This window comes from Mauremys mutica, chromosome 12, assembly GCF_020497125.1.
Source record: "Mauremys mutica isolate MM-2020 ecotype Southern chromosome 12, ASM2049712v1, whole genome shotgun sequence".
NCBI classification, from domain to species: Eukaryota; Metazoa; Chordata; order Testudines; family Geoemydidae; genus Mauremys; species Mauremys mutica.
Window position 1 is genome coordinate 49,176,675 of NC_059083.1, and position 18,853 is coordinate 49,195,527.

Here is an 18,853-nt window from a genome sequence, read left to right on the forward strand (position 1 = left end):
CTTTATTGCTTTTCTCTGTTCCTTTATTTTAATTTTACTTCTCCTTTCTTTTAGGCTCATAGACTTAAGGTCATGAGGGATCATTATGGTCATCTAGTCTGACCTCCTGCACAACGCAGGCCACAGAATGTCAGCCACCCACACCTGTTATTACTTTTTATTTCTTTCCTTATTTTTAAGGCTAGTCCAAATATTTCTATCAAAACTGTTTTTGACAAAAATAAATGGCTTTTCAAATAAACTAAAACTTTTGTGGTAAGTGTCTGCTTTTTGTGGACAATTTTTGACTTTTCATTAAGAAAATAAAAACCAGAAATTTTTAAGAGTTTTCAGCTGAAAACATTTCTTTTTTCTTCCCCTCTCTCCCCCACACCTAAAAAAAGTAAAAAAATTGCCCAGGGAAACAATTCCACCCAGCTCTGCTCTTCTTTATTTTTGGGGCTTTTCTCTCCTCCACTTTTTTTTCCTTTTCTGTTTGCCATTTGTTTTCTCTTCTCGTTGTCTTCACTTCCCTGCTCACATTGACTTGTTGTTCTTCCCATCCCACCCATTGCCCACAGGGTAATTTTTTATTTGATGTATTGTTCTTTTGTCTTCTTCACTTTTCTTATTTCACCCTTGCTTTCCTCCTCTACAGTTTATCATTTTTTTCCTCCGTATCTCTCTTCCTTTTCCTTTTATGTTCTCTTCTGATCTTTTCTTTCCTCTTCTGTACTCTTCTGTTTTTCTACTTTTCTTTTCTCCTGTTCATCTGACACATTATTCCCTATTCCCTCCGTCCTCCCTCTACCCCTCACAGATAGATCCAATGTAGCCATGCGGAACCAAACCACCGTGACCGAATTCATCTTCATTGGCTTCCTCTACCCCCGCCATCTGGAATGCCTCATTGCTGTTGGCTTCCTGGCCTCTTACTTGCTGATCTTGTCTGGCAATATCATGATCATCGCCATCATCCTCTTAGACCATCACCTCCACAGCCCCATGCACTTCTTCCTCTGGAACCTCTCCTGTCTGGAGATCCTTATTACATCTTCTGTCCTACCCAAGGTGATTGCCAGCTTTCTGACGGGTGACAGGTCCATCTCCTACCTGGCTTGTATCACTCAGTGCTACTTCTACTTCCTTCTGGGCTGCAGTGAGTTTGTCCTGCTGGCTGTTATGTCCTATGACCGCTATGTGGCCATCTGCAACCCACTGCACTACAGCATGGTCATGAATGCTCAGCTCTGCTTCCAGCTTGTGGTGGGGTCATGGGCAACGGGGTTCCTGGCCACCATCATCCCCACCATCCTGCTCATCACCCTGCCCTTCTGCAATGCCAACCAGATTGACCACTTCTTCTGCGACGGCTTGGCCTTGGTCAAGCTGTCCTGTGTGGACACGAGCTTTGTGGAGCTGCTGAGTTTCATGACCTCCTCCACCATCCTGCTGGGCTCCTTGATCCTGACCGTGGTGTCCTACACTTATATTGTTGCCACCATCTTCAAGATAACATCCCACACAGGACGCAACAAGGCTTTTTCCACCTGCTCCTCCCACTTCATCATCATCACCATGGGCTATGGCAGTTGCATCTTCATGTATGTCCGGCCTTCAGGCAGCGATATCTCGCTCAACAAGCTGGTGGCCCTGCTCAACACAGTGGTGACCCCTCTCATGAGCCCCTTCATCTTCAGCATGAGGAACCAGCAGATGAAAGATTCCCTGACGGCAGCCTTGAAGAGAAGCATGAATTTCTCAAGGAAGCATATCAACTTCTGAATGGGTTTTGTGAGGGGAAAAGAAAGGGAAATTAAACATGAATAATAGTTATAGTACTCTTCTAAGTTATAGTACTCTTCTAAGTTATAGTACTCTTCTAAGAAGTGGTAGTTCCCTGTTCAAATCCCTTTTCTCCTAAGACAGAGGGGGAAATTGAAGCTGGATCTTTCGCATCCTAGTTGAGGACCCAAATGGCTGAGCTAAGAGTGATGAATGAGGCATCCTTCTCACTCCCCAGGCCTCTTGTGAAAAACACCTTTGGTGCCTTACCGCAAGAAAGTGTTCACAGCTGACACATAGGCACCCTCCCTGGAATCTACCATTAGCTAGCCTAGATGAGGAACCCCTGAGCAAGCTGTTTTTTGTGAATCCCATTTTTAGGTGCCTAACTTTCCCCTTTCATTATATAGGGACCCGGGTGCATAAGCTGAGGCTTTGTGAATCCCTATGAATTTCTAGGCACCTAAAAGTCATCTGCTTCAATGATCAGCACTGGAACATCTATGTCCCTTTGTGAATCTAGCCCATGCTGTCTTGGTCTATTACTGGGGATCCTAGTTGATCCTGAAATATGAATAATAAATACTAAAGACTATGAAATAAATGACAGTTATGTAGGAGTGATTATGGGGTACACATATTGTGCCAGTGTGATGGTGCAATCATGGTGAAATGGACTGTGCATCATTATCTCTCTCAAGCTAACTCATCAAAATATGCAACAAAGAGTCCTGCGGCACCTTATAGACTAACAGACGTATTGGACCATAAGCTTTCATGGGCGCAAACTCAGTTTGTTAGATGCATGTGAGTATTCACCCACAAAAGCTTGTGCTCCAATAGGTCTGTTAATCTATATAATGCCACAGAACTCTTTGTCGCTTTTTACAGATCCAGAGTAACATGGCTACCTCTCTGATACTTGTCATTGAAATAAATGACTCCTCTATTTACCTATTGACTCTATCTATTCAGGTGGTGATTTTCAAAATAGATTGGGGATGCAAAAGTTGTCAACACTTGACTGACTAGAGGTCAGGATTCTGACCTAGATACCTTATTGGTTTAGTCTGGGGTTTGAGGGCCTCGCTGACCTCAAGGCCCCACCCAATTGGCTCACGCTCCAATGGGACCTGCATGGAGTCCTAGATTGAGACCGACAGACAGATGGGAGTGTGGGCAGGATGCCGAAGGTGTCATGGGGGCTGGAGATAAAACCAAACACTCATAACGCATGCCCTGGGAAGCGTGGTTTCAGAATTGTGATTTCTGGATTTCAGTGCTGATTGGTTAAGGGGAGAGGAGGAACTACCACTAACAGTTCCTGCCTGTGCCCCAGAGCAGATGCTCATTGGGTGCAGGACCTACATCATGCCCCCCTTAGCACTGCCCCGAACAAGTCTCTTAGCACTGTCCCCTGACCAACCAGCACTGAGGGGTGAGAACCAATTTTGATATCTGGAGTGTAAAAAGTTTGACAGGATGGGTGTGAAGAAATTTGTCAAGGTGTGCAAGATGTGTATTCCATAACTACATTGACAGCTCACTTGGAATTTCACAAAATTCTAATTGAGGAAGCTCTCAAATGCTATTCAAAGTCAATAGGAGTTGGATGATTATGAGTCTTCGCCTTCATGTTTTAATGGAATCATGTCCCAGAATAAGAATCCCTTTCCTTAGTCCTTTCCAGTCTGTTGAAAACTGGGACTTCCTTCAGGGGAATGAAACCAGTCACAGACTCTGTCCACCAGTCTATGGTCATTCGGTCATTTTTATAGACCTTGATGATATGGCTAAAATATTAAAGGCTGAGACTGTCAGTCACCCAACTCCCCTTGGTTTTGAATTGCATTTTGGAGCCTAAGTCCACTAGGATTCTTTGAAAATCCAAGTCTACAACCATGTAAGGAGTGATATCCATGCTCAGATGATCCAAACAGGACAGGGGATCTATTGATCTGCCCATATTAAGGGTATAATTGAAAGTTTGGTCCCTTCTCTGAAGAGCTGTCAATTAAAGAAGACAGTTGGCCTCCACAGGAAGGAGGAGAGAGATTATGAAATACATACATACTCAGAATCAACTCCCTGATGTGCCCTGCTCTCTAAAAATCTTGACTCCCCTCTGCCCCCAAGCCACCCACCCAACACACTTTAATTGTTACACTCACTCCTCTCCCAGAGCTAGGAATTGAACCCAGAAAAGCTGATGCTCAGCTACCTGCTATAAACAGTCAATCTTCTTCTAACAGACTTCTCTCAGGCCATTGGCAAAGTGTCCTTACTATGTTATTCACAAACATATTTATAAATCAGAGGTTTTGTTATTCATATACCACCTCTTCTTAATAATCATGAGTGACGAAAATCACGGGCAAGAAAAGGCTGAGACTGTTGCTATCAGTGTCATAACTTTGTCAATTGCAAAGATCTGATGTCTCAGAGGAAGGTGAAGAAAAACTTTATAAAACAAGGCAATAATGCAACTCCGCACAGGAGGACAGAGTTCCTCCAGTGACCCATCAAACAGCTCAGGCTATAGCTTAAGTACTGACAGTTCCAGCACACTGTCCCACTAACCTGCTTCAGCCCTGCCTTGGGGAGCCTGCATCCATGTGTCCCAGGCTAGTTCAATGTCCATGATACTTCCATGTCGAATACACACAAGGTCTGTGCACCACTGAAGGCCTTTGCAGGTTTAGGCCAGGATTTTCAAAGAAGCGTAAGGGAGGTGATTGTCCAGTTCACACTGAAAGTTACCCCCAATGGGAATGACACTGGAGTGAATTTCCCCACTAGCCCCTGGCTGCTGAGATGAACTTACCAAGAAGTTTGCAAATAATTTCCAAGGCTGTTGTTGAATACATTTTAGACATGGAGACTTGTCCGCTGGGAGCTGGTCTGAGAACCACTGCATACATTTCACATGAGACAACAAGCAGCCATCATATGGTAACAAATTGGAGTCACGTCTGCCAGGGGATAGATCTGAACTGGAGATTTAGAAATTAGTGGTGGGAAGAGCTGACATCCCTGGAGGATGCTATTCTTGGCTTTCTGTAGATCAATCACAGCATGGAAATGGCACTGTGAATTTCCCTGCTCTTGACCAGAGTGCCTCAACTCTGTCTTTATGAAGTCACTCTAGGGATAAGAGGGGAGTTAATAACTACCCATGTTCCAGTGAGTTCTCAGCTCCATCCTGAGAGTGCCAACGGGGGGGCGGGGAATTTGTTCCCAGTTGGATGTTGAGATCATGATGAAGTGAACATCATATCTCCTTAAAGACTAGTCAGACCTCACACCAGTTCCACCAAGATCTATGCTGTTGAGATCACCGGCAATTAGTGCTAAAACCTTTTGGCTTACCTATTAGTTATATTTGTTCTTGACATTTGTAGATACAATTTATACATCCTTGTTACATGTCCTTCAGGAGCCTGTGCCTGAGAAGCTTATATAAATTGTCTAGGTTCTAAGATCTCAGACCCTTATTGCAACAAACACATCTTAATCATGATGAAGAATATGTCTACTGTAAACGCTTGGAGAACTGAGAGTAAGCCGATATTCTGACCTTGATCAACAAGTACAGTTGACATTGCAATTTGGATTGGACCATGTCTGAATTTAATGTTAGTTTCTTTATTGCTGAGTTGATTTCATTGATCAAAGTGCTTACAAACAGAATACAATTAAAAATTCTCCCAGGCACCCATAGTCAGAAAGAACCCTGGGGATTTTATCCCAGTAGTCACTGAACAGTACAGAAAGGACTGATGTCTGAGATTCACTAGCAGAGAAGCTTCTCGGTCAAGAAAAATCAATTTCAGAAATGATGGAACTGCTCAGAAGTGGGAAGGTTTGACTGCTCAGAGTAAGGTATTTGTGGGACAGTCTGAAGCATTTTCCTTCTTTACTATTTTGACCCCAAGTTCATTTTATGGAGCCATCAACACCTAAATAATCTCCAGAATTGAAGGAAAAATAGACAACTTTTATACTCTCTCTCTCTTTCTCTCTCATCTAATCACTCAATCTAATTTACTCTTATGTATCTAATCTACAGAATTGTTCTTAATTTCTTTCTCTCTGTCTTATCAAAGATATTATGCATAATGTCTTTCTATTAAGGTAACTAATAGTAATGAATGATTCATCTATCTGCCTATCGACTCTATCTATTTGCAATGTCATTTTCAATGACACCTAAAATATATTCATCTACAGGATTCTCTCTCATTTCACCCAGATTTGAGAGTCCCACAGACACTTGGAGAATCTTATCTGTAAAGAAGAACAGAAATTGGTCCAGCTGTGTTCCAGTAACGTGAGAGGTAAATCTAATCACATTAGCTGGCAGTGAAGTGTAAGATTAGACGAGACCAGCCATGTGTCTGGGCTGTTTGTTGTTGGTTTGTGTAGTGCTTTTTCTCTCAACACTCTGGTATCTCATTCTCATTAATGGGATGGCACTGTAAGAGGTAGGGTAGTGGGAACAAATGTGGGGGTGCTCTTTAATAATCATTCGTAGGGCTGCATGTCTGTCACAATGGGAAAGAAGTCACAGACACTGTGATTTTCCCATTTGTTCATGACTTGTTGTGTGTGTCCATGACTCACCCTGCAGTGGAGGCTCCTGCAGTGCCTGTTCTGCGGTGCTATACCCAGGCCCCCATTCCAGGCATTGTGACCAAGTGCATGGGGTCGCAGTGCCGCTCAGGTGTGGCCCAACTACACCTCTGGAGTGGACACAGCAGCTACCAATGTCTGTTCCTGAGGTGAGTGTGGGATAGGGTGTCAGAATCGCCAACCAGAGATGAGTAAGATCCAAGGGATAGAACACCTGAGCTGTGTGAACATAGAGAGATGAGAAAGGGGAGGGGGTGAAGCTGATTGTGTAACTGTGATTCTATCTAATCTATCTTTCTATCTTTTATGAGATACCATGCAACCCCCTGAGAGGGATCTAAATACCTATGGGGTCTCAACATGACCGAGCTATGGAAGAAAATCTAACAGCAGTGACAGAGTTTATCTTTCTGGGCTTCTCAGACCTTCAGCATCTGCAGCCCCTTCTTTTTGTCCTCATCTTACTCATCTACCTCTTCACACTGATAGGAAATGGCCTCATTATCGCTGTCACGGTTGCTGACCTGGCCCTCCACACCCCCATGTATTTCTTCCTCAGGAACTTGTCAGTCTTGGAGATCTGCTACACTTCAGTGGTTGTCCCTAAGACCTTGACCAACCTCCTGTCAGAGAAGCAGGCTATCTCTTTCCTGGGCTGTGCAGTCCAGATGTACTTCTATCTTTTCTTTGGCAGCACAGAGTGTGGCCTGCTGACTGTTATGTCCTATGACCGGTACGTTGCCATATGCAACCCCATGCATTACTCAGTCATCATGAGCAGAAAGGTCACCCTAAGCTTGGCAACTATGGTGTGGATCGTGGGTAAGTTGGTGGCATGTGAGCAAACGGCAGCCATATTCACATTACCCTTCCATGGGCCGAATAAAATCAACCACTTCTTCTGCGACGTCCTCCCCGTGCTTAGGCTGGTGAGCACGGACAAATCGCTTATCAATGCCATTCTTTCCTTTCTCACTATAGTGTTCACAGTAGTCCCCTTAATCTTAATTATCACCTCCTATGCAAGCATCATCTGCACCATTCTGAAGATGCATTCAGGCGATGGGAGACACAAAGCTTTCTCCGCTTGCTCTTCACACCTAATCACAGTCATCTTATTCTACTGCAGCGCCTTTATCACCTACATGAGGCCCAGTTCCAATGTCTCTGTGGACACCGATCGAGCCCTCGCCCTGTTGTACACAGTCATTATTCCAACATTCAACCCAATCATATACAGTCTGAGGAACAAAGAAGTCAAGGAGGCTCTGAGGAAATTCTTGACCAGGAGTAACATTTCTTTGTTCTTATAAATACGGTTGTTGTTTTTTCTGATCATTGAGCCCCATTGAAGTGTCTCAACTTGGGAGGTGTCACAAAGTCGGAAAATGTCTGTACTATTGCTTAACAATATGATGTATAATTTGGTTTCCCTTTTTAGTTCTATACTGGCATCTGACTGCTGGGGGGGATAGCTCAGTGGTCTGAGCATGAGCTTGCTAAACCCACAGTTGTGAATGCAATCCTTTATGGAGGCATTCAGGGATCTGGGGCAAAAATCTGTCTAGCGATTGGTCCTGCTTTGAGCAGCGGGTGGACTAGATGACCTTTTGAGGTCTCTTCTGACTCTGTGATTCTATGACTGTGTAATGTTAAAGCAAAGGAGCTTGTAAAGTATGCTGTTAAGGAACCCATGAAGGGTAATTCAGCCTCTGAGGTACCCACTTCAGAGGGTTAAGACAACAATGGGCTGGGTCATCAACTGAGGGAAGAACCAACCTGGCTGGCACCATCCATGTTAGGATGTTTTACTCTTCCTAAGGCTAGGGCTGAGATCAAAAGATCCCGAAGGATTAAAAAGGAAGTGGTTGGCTCTGCTGGAACCTAACAAAAAGACCCAGAGCCAACAGGGTGAAGAAAGACAGACAGACAGACAGAGTGAGAGGCAGGAACTGCAGTGGTCAAGCTGTAACTTGGTTCCCAGAGAGAACAGGAGACACCAAGGCTAGGTCATGTCTACCAAGGGGCTGGAGGGGAATGTCAAACATAAGGAAGACAATGGGTCCTGTAGGTCTTTTTGTTATTTTAAAAATCTGCTTCTCTAAGCACTGTGCACGTTTTGGACAAATACTCCTGTTTCTGTGTCACTACAAATTATTCCTGACCACAGGGTCCCAACGGGGAACTTTGGCAGAGTCCAAGAACATCGGACCTGAGAGGTAATGGGGTTGGCACCCATGAAGGGGGAAACTGGCAACCCCATTGGAGTGTGGCTGGATTTCTGGATCCCACCCCAGAGAGAAGTAGAGGCATGAGCTGGAAGGGGTTCATTCCTGGGGCTGGAGAAGGGTCTCGGAAATGGGCAGCTTACTCAGGAGAAATCCAGAAGGGCAGGTCAGATTTAAAGTCTGGTCTGTATTTTATAACATCCATGTTTTAGGAAAGATGTGAACAAATTGGAGAGAGTCTGGAGCAGGGCCACCCAGAGGTTTCAGGGGGCCTGGGGCAAAGCAATTGTAGGGGCCCCTTCCATAAAAAAAGTTGCAATACTATAGAATACTATATTCTCGTGTGGGCCCCTGTGGGGTCTGGGGCAAATTGCCCCACTTGCCACCCGAGCAGCCCTGGTATGGAGGAAAGCAACAAAAATGGTCAAAGGGTTAAAAAACCTGAGAGGAAGAAAGATTAAAGAAACTGGGCCTGTTTAGTCTTAAAAAAAGAAGGCTGAGGTGGGACCTGACAACAGTCTTCAAGTATGTGAAGGGCTGATATAAAGAGGGCGTTGATAAATTGTTCTCCATGTCCATCAAAGATAAAACAAGAAGCAATGGGCTTAATCTGTAGCAGGGGAGATGTTGGTTATAGATTAGGAAAATCTTGCTAACTAGAAGGGCAGTTAAATTCTGGACCAGGCTTCCAAGGGAGGTTGTGGAATCCCCATCATTGGCAGTTTTTAAGAACAGGTTGGACAACACCTACCAGGGCTGCTCCAGGTTTACTTGTTCCTGTCTTAGCACAGAGGGCTGGACTTGATGACCTCTTGAGGTCCCTCTCACCCCTACATTTCTATGAATGTCTGACAACTACAACTGCCTAAATGACTTCTAATCTCCTACCAATAGAATAAAAAAAATAAACAAAAATAAAAACACCTGGGAAATTCACTCACAAAGAATTTCTGAATGCAGAGTTAGGTTTGTACAGGGCTGATGACATAGCATGCCTATGTGCCTTAGCAATTTTGTGATTGTTACCTTCATTGAGACCTTTGTTTTCCATTGTAACCTCCTTGTTGGTTTAGAACATCCAAATGCTAGTGAAAAAGTGGTTCACCCTGACAGCATCAGTCTTTCTGAGCACTGCTGCCCCTGCTAGAGTGCAGGATACCTTGGAAATCACTCACAGGGAGAGATCCATCACTGGCCATCAATGCGTACTGATTCTTCTATGCTGGAATAATGGGTTTTCTGCTGGCAGGGCCGCAGACTTTGATTGACTCTCTACACAGCAGCAAACAGGGGTAGGATTTGGAGCTGGGAAATTCCCTCAACAAAAGCACCTGGAAACAGGACGTGGCTGTGAGACTCAGCATCACCTGAGGATGCTGACCAGAACCAGGGGTGGTGAAATCAGACTGAGAGGGGTGCCTTGAGGATGTTGTTCTCCTAAGTTTTGTACCTCTGATGTTGTGTTATAAAGTGTTTGCGTCTCTTGCTTTCCTGCTGCATTGTCCCTGAAGGATTTGTCTGGGCTCGCACTGCCAGGTGAGGGGAAATGGGTATAAGTAACTGGTGGATGGGAGAAATAAGTCAATTGTTTTGTGGTCTAAGACAGGTGGACTACAGAGTCCCACTGCCCAAGAAGGGTGTCATGCATGGGGTCCTCACCTGGCAATATGCCTAAAAGAGACCCAGAGCTAAGGACAGTGACCAGTCACTATCTAGACCAAGAGGGGTTAGAATCACATGGGAACCATAGTTTGGGTCTGAGTACAACAAACTGATAACTGACAAGGGCGAGGGCAGGGCCAGGTTGTAACAGCACCCATTGAAATAAATGAGTCAGTTCACATTTCCGAGCTATTGTTTACTCAGACATTGCCATAGGGGTTTCACTCAGGTCATAGTTGCTAGGTTTTCTTTGTAACCACACCCTCTAAAGACTTAGGGCTAGATTCACAAGAGGGATTTAGGTGCCTTACTGCCTAACTTAGGTTCCTGAGGCCAACATTTAGACACTATTAACAGTAATGAAACCCCTGCTACCTTGCCCTATAGTTGCCTAATGTCCTCAGATACCTAAGTTTCCACCAATAAAATCCCAGAGGTGCCTACATTTTTGCCAGTGGGCTTGTGGGAAGCCATCAAATTACTGACACCATTGAGCAGCTCAGCCCTGACTCATGCCAACTCCCCAGTGGCATTTACAAACTTGTTGCTCCCTCAGGTATCTCACTTGTGGGGGTCTAATCTGGTAGGTGTGCTCAGATGTGTCTCTCAATCTCCTCTGTTGAAGCTTTTCTATTCTGTGTATGTACTGAAATCTTCATTGGGGCAGGGAGTGGAGTGCGGGTATCCCAGGAGAATGTTCTAGAAATTAGCTGAGTAGAGTCCTAGAAAGTATAGAGAGCGTGGGAATAACTCTATAGCCTAGTGGCTAATGCATTATCCGGAGACCCAGGCTTCACTCCCTGCTCCAATGAAGATTTGCACATGTCAATACTACAGCCACACAGCTACAGTGTTGCAGCTGTGTCACTATTGCATAGACACTTACTTTGTCGGTGGAATGAGTTTATCCATTGATTTAGTGAATCCACCTCTCTGAGAAACAGTAGCTAGGCCAACAGAAGAATTCATCCTTTTACAAACTGCCCCCCCGCTCAAGACCTCATGGCCCTGCCACACCCTGCCCCTGAAAAAGGCAGTGGAGAGGATCCTCCAAGCTATCTAGAAGGGCTATGTGTGACACAGCCAATCAGGGCCCAGCAGGCTTGTAAAAGAAGAGCTGCAGGGCCTGAATGAGTCCATTTGTTGCTGGAACTGGTGGAGTGTGGATGGTGTGTGGCTGGCCAAGGGAGTGAGAAGGAGCTCTAGGCTGGTAGCTGGGACTCTATACAGACAAGGTCCTGAGGTAGGGGTGAAGAAGGCGCAGAGCTGTAGGGAAGTGGCCCAAGGAACTAAAGCAGCGATATGACTTAGATAAAGGGATACAGTGAATGGCTGCTATCAACAGGGTCCCTTGGCTGGGACCCAGAGTAGTGGGTGGGCCTGAGTCCCCGCATCCCCATTAGCCACCAAGGGAGTAGTAGCCTGGATTTTGAGGCACCCCAGAAGGGGAGTGGAACTCCTTAGTGGCCCAGCAAGAGAGCTGGGGCCTGAAGTGCCCAAAGAGGGCGAGGTCACTGCCTCCTGTAGAAACCCCCTAGGAGTACGGCTCAATAACAAGGCGAAGACCGTTGATAGATTACAGGACTAATTAAGGACCTGAGCCCAAGAAGGGCTACAGGGAGAGAAAGTGCAAGCCTGCACACGCTCGACCAAGGGCCCTCACTAACGGTGAGAACCCCAACCCCATTACACCCCTGTTTTCAGTTGCTTATAACTTTGCCAAATTCCATTTGGGGGTGTTACTCCCTTCCTGCAGGTTCAAGGCAAAACTAAATTCTCTAGGCTCCAATTCACCCCTAATTAAAAATTTTGTAAAACACCTCACACTATTATATCTACATGTCATAATTTAGTCACACATCACAGGGTACAAAGAAGTCCTATTGACTCCCTAAAGCATATGTGATTCTTCCTGAAAGAGAGACAGGAGTCAATTTGGAATGGGGAAAGGTGGTGGTATGCTACTGAAGCTTGATCAGCTGTGGAGGTGACTTGAATTCATACAGTTCTTGGTCCTCTGATTTCCGGAGCAGTCTAGGGTAGACTGGAGGACAAAGTTAATAATGTGTGGATCTTATGGCAATAGGGCATTTTCTAGTTCTCTGCTAAGGAAAATGGAGTCTCTGCTCACAGCACACCCATATCCCAGTCTCCAACTAAAATACCATACTCTACCCCAAATCCAGTAAGCACTTTAAGTTTCTGCTGTCAAATGGTCAAAATAGAATTTGATATGAAGTTGCTCAAATAAAGATTTGTAGCTGGGATTTTCAAAGGACCGCAGGGAGTTAGGCACCCAGCTTCCATTGGACATAGTGCAAAGCCAGCTGGATTCCTAACTCCCTTGGGCCTCTTTGAAAATCCCAGTCTCAGTCCTTACCATTACGTAAACCAAGTTTGAAAATCTGGTCCAATATGTCATCAGTAGGTTTCAGAGTCACCACCCTATCTGAGAAGTAATAGAACCAAAATTCATCCCTGGCATAAATCCATTGATTTAAATGGTGTTTGAACAGATATTTTAATCTGGGGATTCCAAATGACCCCTAAGAATTTTAGATGCTCAAGACCTCTTTCCATTCACAGCCCTATTGGGTCCTTTATCAGGGTCATATATGGAGAGTTTATTTTCCATCCATAGGGTTTAGAAGCTCATTTCTGCAGAAATGGTCAAAGACACCAGAACAGTGGCTGTGATCTATGCTCCACTCCAAAGAGCCACCATCTGGCTTTGGATATCAGTGGGTATAGACATACATCAACATGAACACTACTATTTCCAAATACAATTTACATCACCATTACACAGTACAGTTACAGGTATTTCAGCAGAGAACAAACTGACAGTATCTCCCTCCCATTCTCCCTCCTCCCCACTGAAATTCCACCCAAAGCAGCTTCATCTTTGAAAACAAATGCTCTAGGGATGTGTTCTCAAGAGTCCTTTTAAAGAATAGATATTTAAGTTCTCCTTCAAGGTCTCCATTGTTAGTAATGCAGAGCCAGCATCATTTGTTTATTTGAACTGGTAGGTGAGAGGCATTTCACATATTACTATAGCTATTATAATGATTGTGAATATTCATTCTTTCATGGATGTTTTGAATGTCCTTCATCTATCTAGTCTATCTATTTCACCATTTCTCGCTTTAGTGAGTTATATGAAACTTTCTGGTGCTATGGGGTGCACAATTTCACTCTTTTGTAGTGTCTGAAGGGCACAGAAATTTTGAATAGAAACACTTTATTTATGTTGTGCTTTTGTTTCTGAATGTACCACTAACTTGCAAACATGAGAGAGTATAATCTTTCTGATTTAGGTAAGGAAAAAACTAATGGATCCCAATATCAATTGGACTTTGTCACTTTGTATGCTGAAAATCTGGAAACATAAAATAGATCAAAATCAAACATAGGGTGAGTCTATACTTTACTACTATCTTTTACTAATGCTTGTAATAAAAACATTCATCATCATCATCTTCACCATCACCATCATCTCTGTCTCATAGTCAGTATTGAATCTATCAGAATCAGGTGGGTAGCAAGCGCTTGTCATAATATTATTTTCCCATTTCTCTTTTTGTGTGTTTCTTTCTGTCCCTATCTAGCCGGCCATTTGTCTCTGTTGGAATATTAATAACTTTCCAGTGTTGTGGAGGCAGAATATGGCTTTTCTGTAAAGCCTTGTATTAACCTACCACGCCATTGAGGGGCATGTAGATTTCATATATGCAATCATGAGAAACTGCAATTTTTGTCATTTAGCTAAACTGAAAACAAATGGATCCCAATACCAAGTGGACTGCCATACTTTGCATGGTGGAAATATAAAGCAGATAAAGAAAGAATAAAATGAGTTGACAGGCACATACATTTCATACTTACCTTTTTATCTTTTTTTAATGTTTATTTTGAATGAAATCTGGAAATACATAACAGCTAAAGAAATGAAAATTAGATTGTTTTATATTTTACCAGCTAGTGGTAATAATCTGTCTCTCCACTGTCACTGTTTTCACAGTACCATGCCCCTGACTGTACTATTAGATTTACAGTCCATGAAGATTAAAATCCTTTATTTATCACTTGAATATGTGTGGTATGGTCCATGGAAGGACAAACTTTCTCCAATGCACAAGCACTAGCCCTGACTAAGGGAAAAACTGGTATCTAAGAGTTAAAGAAAAGATGGTGAATCAGGAGCTTTCCTAGGTCCTCGTAAAGGCGTGTGATCTACCAATGAAGGAAGGATTCTTGAGTTTTATCCCAAGCTCAGAAAGGGAGTGAGTTCTACTGTTTAGTGATTTGGGAGACTCAGAATCAGGACTCCTGGATTCTATTCTCAACTATGAGTGGTAAATTGGGTCTATTGGTTAGAGAAGCAGAGGTTGGGAGTCAGCACTCCTGGTTTCTATTCCAATTTTTGGCAGGCGAGTGGGGTCTAGTGGATTAGCACAGGGGGCTTGGAGACAGGTCTCATGGATTGTATTGCAGGCTCTGGGAGGGAGTGTATTGTAGTGGTTAGAGCAGTGAGGTCTAGGAGCCACGAGCATTCCAAAGCCCTGGGAATGGTGTGTGCTCTAACTGTGACATTCCTGGGGTCTAGTACAAGTTCAAGAAGGCAAGCAGGTTCTAGGAATCAGATCAGAGTCAGGGTATCAGGTTGTCTAGCCTCTATTCCGGGATCTGAGAGGGAAATAGGATCTAATGGTTAGAGAGGATTAGTGGGAAGAAATTCTAGACTCCTGGTTCTGCCAGTGACCAAACTGAAATATGCAAATTCTTGTATCATAACTCCTTTTCCCTTGTTTATAGACCATTCTCCTCTCTGCTGCAGCCAAGTGAAGATGTGGTGATGGAGAATCAAACCACGCCAACTGAATTCATCCTTCTTGGATTTCATAATATTCAGGGGTTACATTTGCTTCTGTCTTGGGTTATCTCCATCATCTATATCTTCACCATCTTGGGGAACATGCTCATCATCTTCCTCTCCTTGGTGGAACCATGTCTCCAAACCCCAATGTACTTCTTCCTGGGAAACCTCTCCCTCCTAGACATCTGCCAGACCACCACAACTGTCCCCCAGATGCTGGTGCACCTCGTCTCAGGCAGGAGCAGTATCTCCTATGCAAGGTGTGCAACACAACTCTACTTCGTCGTCTTTTTTGTGGGTGCTGAGTGCATCTTGCTGGCCATCATGGCATACGACCGCTACATGGCCATATGCAAACCCCTGCGCTACACGCTGCTCATGAACAGGAAGTTTTGTGTTCTGCTGGTGTCAGTCTCCTGGCTTAGTGGTGCACTCAATGCAGCCTTGCACATGTTCCTCACTATCCACCTGCCCTTCTGTGAGGCCAACAGGGTCAACTACTTCTACTGTGATATCCCACCACTGCTGGCTCTTTCCTGTGGAGACATCTCATTCAATGTCACCATGATACTGGTCTCCAGCATCTTCTTGGGGTGGAGCCCCACCCTGTGCATTGGACTTTCATATGGATACATTGTTTCAAGGATACTGAAGATACATTCCCCTGAGGGGAGGAGCAAGGCCTTCTCCACCTGTGTGTCGCATCTCACTTCAGTCCTGCTCTACTATGGAAGTAGTATCTTCACCTATGTCAGACTCCTCTCTAGCTACTCCCTGGATAATGACAAGTTAATCTCTCTGCTATACAACATCGTCACCCCCATGTTAAACCCATTGATCTATACTCTGAGGAACAAGGATGTGAAGAGAGCCATGAAAAAGGTCCTTGTGAGGAAAATGTTCTTCTAAGAGAATCAAGAATACTTGCATCGGTATCTACTTCCATGAATGGGATGTAGTAAGTTAGAACATATGGGTTCTGGAAGTCAGGACTTGTCATAAATAAACAAATCAGGGTTAAGGTCTCTTTTACCTGGAAAGGGTTAACAAGCTCAGTAACCTGATGAACACCTGACCAGAGGACCAATCAAGGGACAGGATAATTTCAAATCTCTGTGGAGGGAAGGCTTTGTCTGTGTTCTATGTTTGAGTTGTGTGCTCTCTTTGGATCTAAGAGAGGTCAGACATGTCTCCAAGTTCTCCTGGAGTATTTCCTACTATCCAGTATAGTGAGTATTAGAAAGGCAAATTAGTCTTATAATTTGATTTCTACATTTGCAATTGTGTGTTTGCAGAAGGAATTCTTTATTTCTGTTTGCTGTTACTTTGATTATGCTGAGGAGGAGGGAGGGGAAGTCTCTCCAGTTTTTATAAGTTAGACCCTGTATTTTTGCATCCTGGTAATACAGAGATAGTGTACTTTTTTTTCTTTCTTTAATAAAATCTTTTCTTTTTTAGAACTTGATTGATTTCTTCCCTTGTTTGGATTTTCAAGGGAAGGGGAGGGGGGGAAAATGAATCCCTCTTTGTTTGATTCAAGGAGTTTGAATCAAGGTATCTCTGTCCCAAGGACTAGGGAAGGGGAGGGGGAGGTGAGTCCCTCTTTGTGTTGAGTCAAGGATTTGACTCGGTGTGTAATCTCTCCGGAGCAGGGGAGGGGGAAAAGTGAATCCCTCTTTGTTTGATTCAAGGAATTTGAATCAAGGTATCTCTCCTAAGTACTAGGAGAGGGGAGGAGGGAAATGGATTATTTCCCTTTGTGTTGAGATTCAAGATGTTTGGATCTGTGTTCCCCAGGGGAAGTTTTTGGGGGAACAGGGAGTGTGTCAGACACTTAAAACTTGACTGGTGGCAGCGAGAACCAGATCTAAACTAGGATTTTAGTTTAGAGGAGTCCATGCAGGTCCCCATCTTGTGAACGCTAAAGTTCAAAGTGGGGAATAAACCTATGACAGGACTCCTGGGTTCTATTCTGCTTTCTGGGAAGGGAGTGGGTTTTAGTGGTTAGAGAGGGGGGATGCTGGGAGTCAGGGTCCTAGGTTACATTTGATGACTCTTGCAGGAGAATGGGTCTAGGGGTTGGAGCAGCAGAGCTGAAGCCCCAGGACTGTTGCAAAGAGCTTTCATATCTATGGATGAAAGCTTTTATAGGATGCTAAATTTTATTAAATGTGGAGGTTAATCACTAGGAAAGTTTGAGAGAAGATCCAACAATAGAACATTACAATTAAACTTAACCTTAATTTATAAACATAATGTTTGTTTCTGTGTGGCCTTGAACGTGTGTCACATATTTATGAAAGATGTGGACAAATTGGAGAGAGTCCAGATGAGAGTAACATGAATGATAAAAAGTTTGGCAAACCTGACCTATTTGGAAAGGTGAAAAAAGGTGGTCATGTTTAGCCTTGAGAAAAGAAGACTGACTGGGGACCTGATAACAGGCTTCACATATGTTAATGACTCATCTAAAGATGAGAGGGATCAATGTTCTTTGTGCCCACTGAAGACAGTAGAAGCAGCAATGGGCTTAATCTGGAGCAAGGGAGATTTTAGGTTAGCTATTAGGAGAAACTTTCTAACTCTCAGGGCAGATGAGCTCTGGAACAGGCTTCCAAGGGAGGTTGTGGAATCCCCATCACTGGAGGTTTTTAGGAACAGGTTGGACAGACACCTGTCAGGTCTGATCTAGGTTCACTTGGTCCTGCCTCAGCACAGGGAGCTGGACTTGATGACCTCTCAAGGTCCCTTACAGACTGACATTTCTATGATTCTATGATATACATTTGACTAAAAAAATGAAATTTTGGGCCAGTCCTTCAACTACTTAAGCATGTGGGTTCAGATTTCCGAGGGAGCCTAAGGGAGTCAGGCACCCAACTCCCATTGATTTTTCAGTGAACTCCTTTAAGCCTCCTTCAAAAAACAAAACAAAACTTCCCAACCTTTTTTTGTCTGGAAAGTCATTTCATATCTTTAGATGAGAAATACTGTGAAAGGTCTGGTCTACACTGCAAAATTTGCCAAATAGCTATGTGGGCTAGGAATGTGAAAAAAGTCACAGCCCCTCACTGACATGCTATGCCACCAAAATAGGTCATGTAGAGGAACTATGCTGACAGAAGTGTGTGTCTGATGGTATAGCTTATGTCCTTCAGGCAAATGGTGCAGCTATGCCACTATGGGGATCTGCTGACACACCAATTCCAGCCAAGAGTCTGTAATAGACACGCCCAAAGTGACAAAAAAGTTTAGTTACAGTATTTCTGATTTATCTGTGTTTATTTCTCATTAACTTATACTAATTATGACAATTTTTCTCTGCTTTTGTATACTATTTAATCCTGTTATATGTATTTTTTTTCTCTGCAAAATGTGTGGGGTATATTTTCTCTGAAAAGGTGTTACATAAAATAAAATTGATTTCATATTATTCTTCAGTATCTATCTAATCCAGAGCTATTCCTTCTTTTCTCAACCTTTCAGAAGTGGTGTGCCGAGTCTTCATTTATTCGCTCTAATTTAAGGTTTTGCGTGCCAGTAATACATTTTAATGTTTTTAGAAGATCTCTTTCAATAAGTCTATAATAAATAACTAAACTATTCTTGCATGTAAAGCAAATAAGGTTTTTTAAATATTTAAGAAGCTTCATTTAAAATTAAATTAAAATGCAGAGCCCCCCGGACC

The 18,853-nt window shown here is 43.6% G+C and overlaps 3 protein-coding genes across 3 annotated transcripts; all 3 read left to right on the forward strand.

The window, feature by feature from the left end:
- Positions 1-816: 816 nt before the first annotated feature.
- Positions 817-1,764, forward strand: LOC123346535 (olfactory receptor 6C76-like). The gene has a single exon (XM_044983987.1). It carries the CDS (start codon positions 817-819, stop codon positions 1,762-1,764), a length of 948 nt encoding a protein of 315 aa, XP_044839922.1.
- A 5,003-nt stretch (positions 1,765-6,767) lies between these two features.
- LOC123346868 (olfactory receptor 10A7-like) lies at positions 6,768-11,201 on the forward strand. The gene is made up of 2 exons (XM_044984317.1): positions 6,768-7,686; positions 11,146-11,201. The coding sequence occupies exons 1-2, from the start codon at positions 6,768-6,770 to the stop codon at positions 11,199-11,201; spliced, it is 975 nt and encodes a 324-aa protein (XP_044840252.1).
- Positions 11,202-15,116: 3,915 nt separating this feature from the next.
- On the forward strand, positions 15,117-16,074 carry LOC123345016 (olfactory receptor 5V1-like). Its single transcript, XM_044981564.1, has one exon. It carries the CDS (start codon positions 15,145-15,147, stop codon positions 16,072-16,074), a length of 930 nt encoding a protein of 309 aa, XP_044837499.1. The 5' UTR covers positions 15,117-15,144.
- The last annotated feature ends 2,779 nt before the right edge of the window (positions 16,075-18,853 follow it).

Coding starts and splice junctions, on each gene's coding strand:
- LOC123346868 (XM_044984317.1), top strand. CDS start 6,768: ATGGAAGAAAATCTAACAGCAGTGACAGAGTTTATCTTTCTGGGCTTC. Junction 7,687..11,145: donor GAGGAAATTCTTGACCAGGA/GTAACATTTCTT, acceptor ACAGTGTTGCAG/CTGTGTCACTATTGCATAGA.
- LOC123345016 (XM_044981564.1), top strand. CDS start 15,145: ATGGAGAATCAAACCACGCCAACTGAATTCATCCTTCTTGGATTTCAT.
- LOC123346535 (XM_044983987.1), top strand. CDS start 817: ATGCGGAACCAAACCACCGTGACCGAATTCATCTTCATTGGCTTCCTC.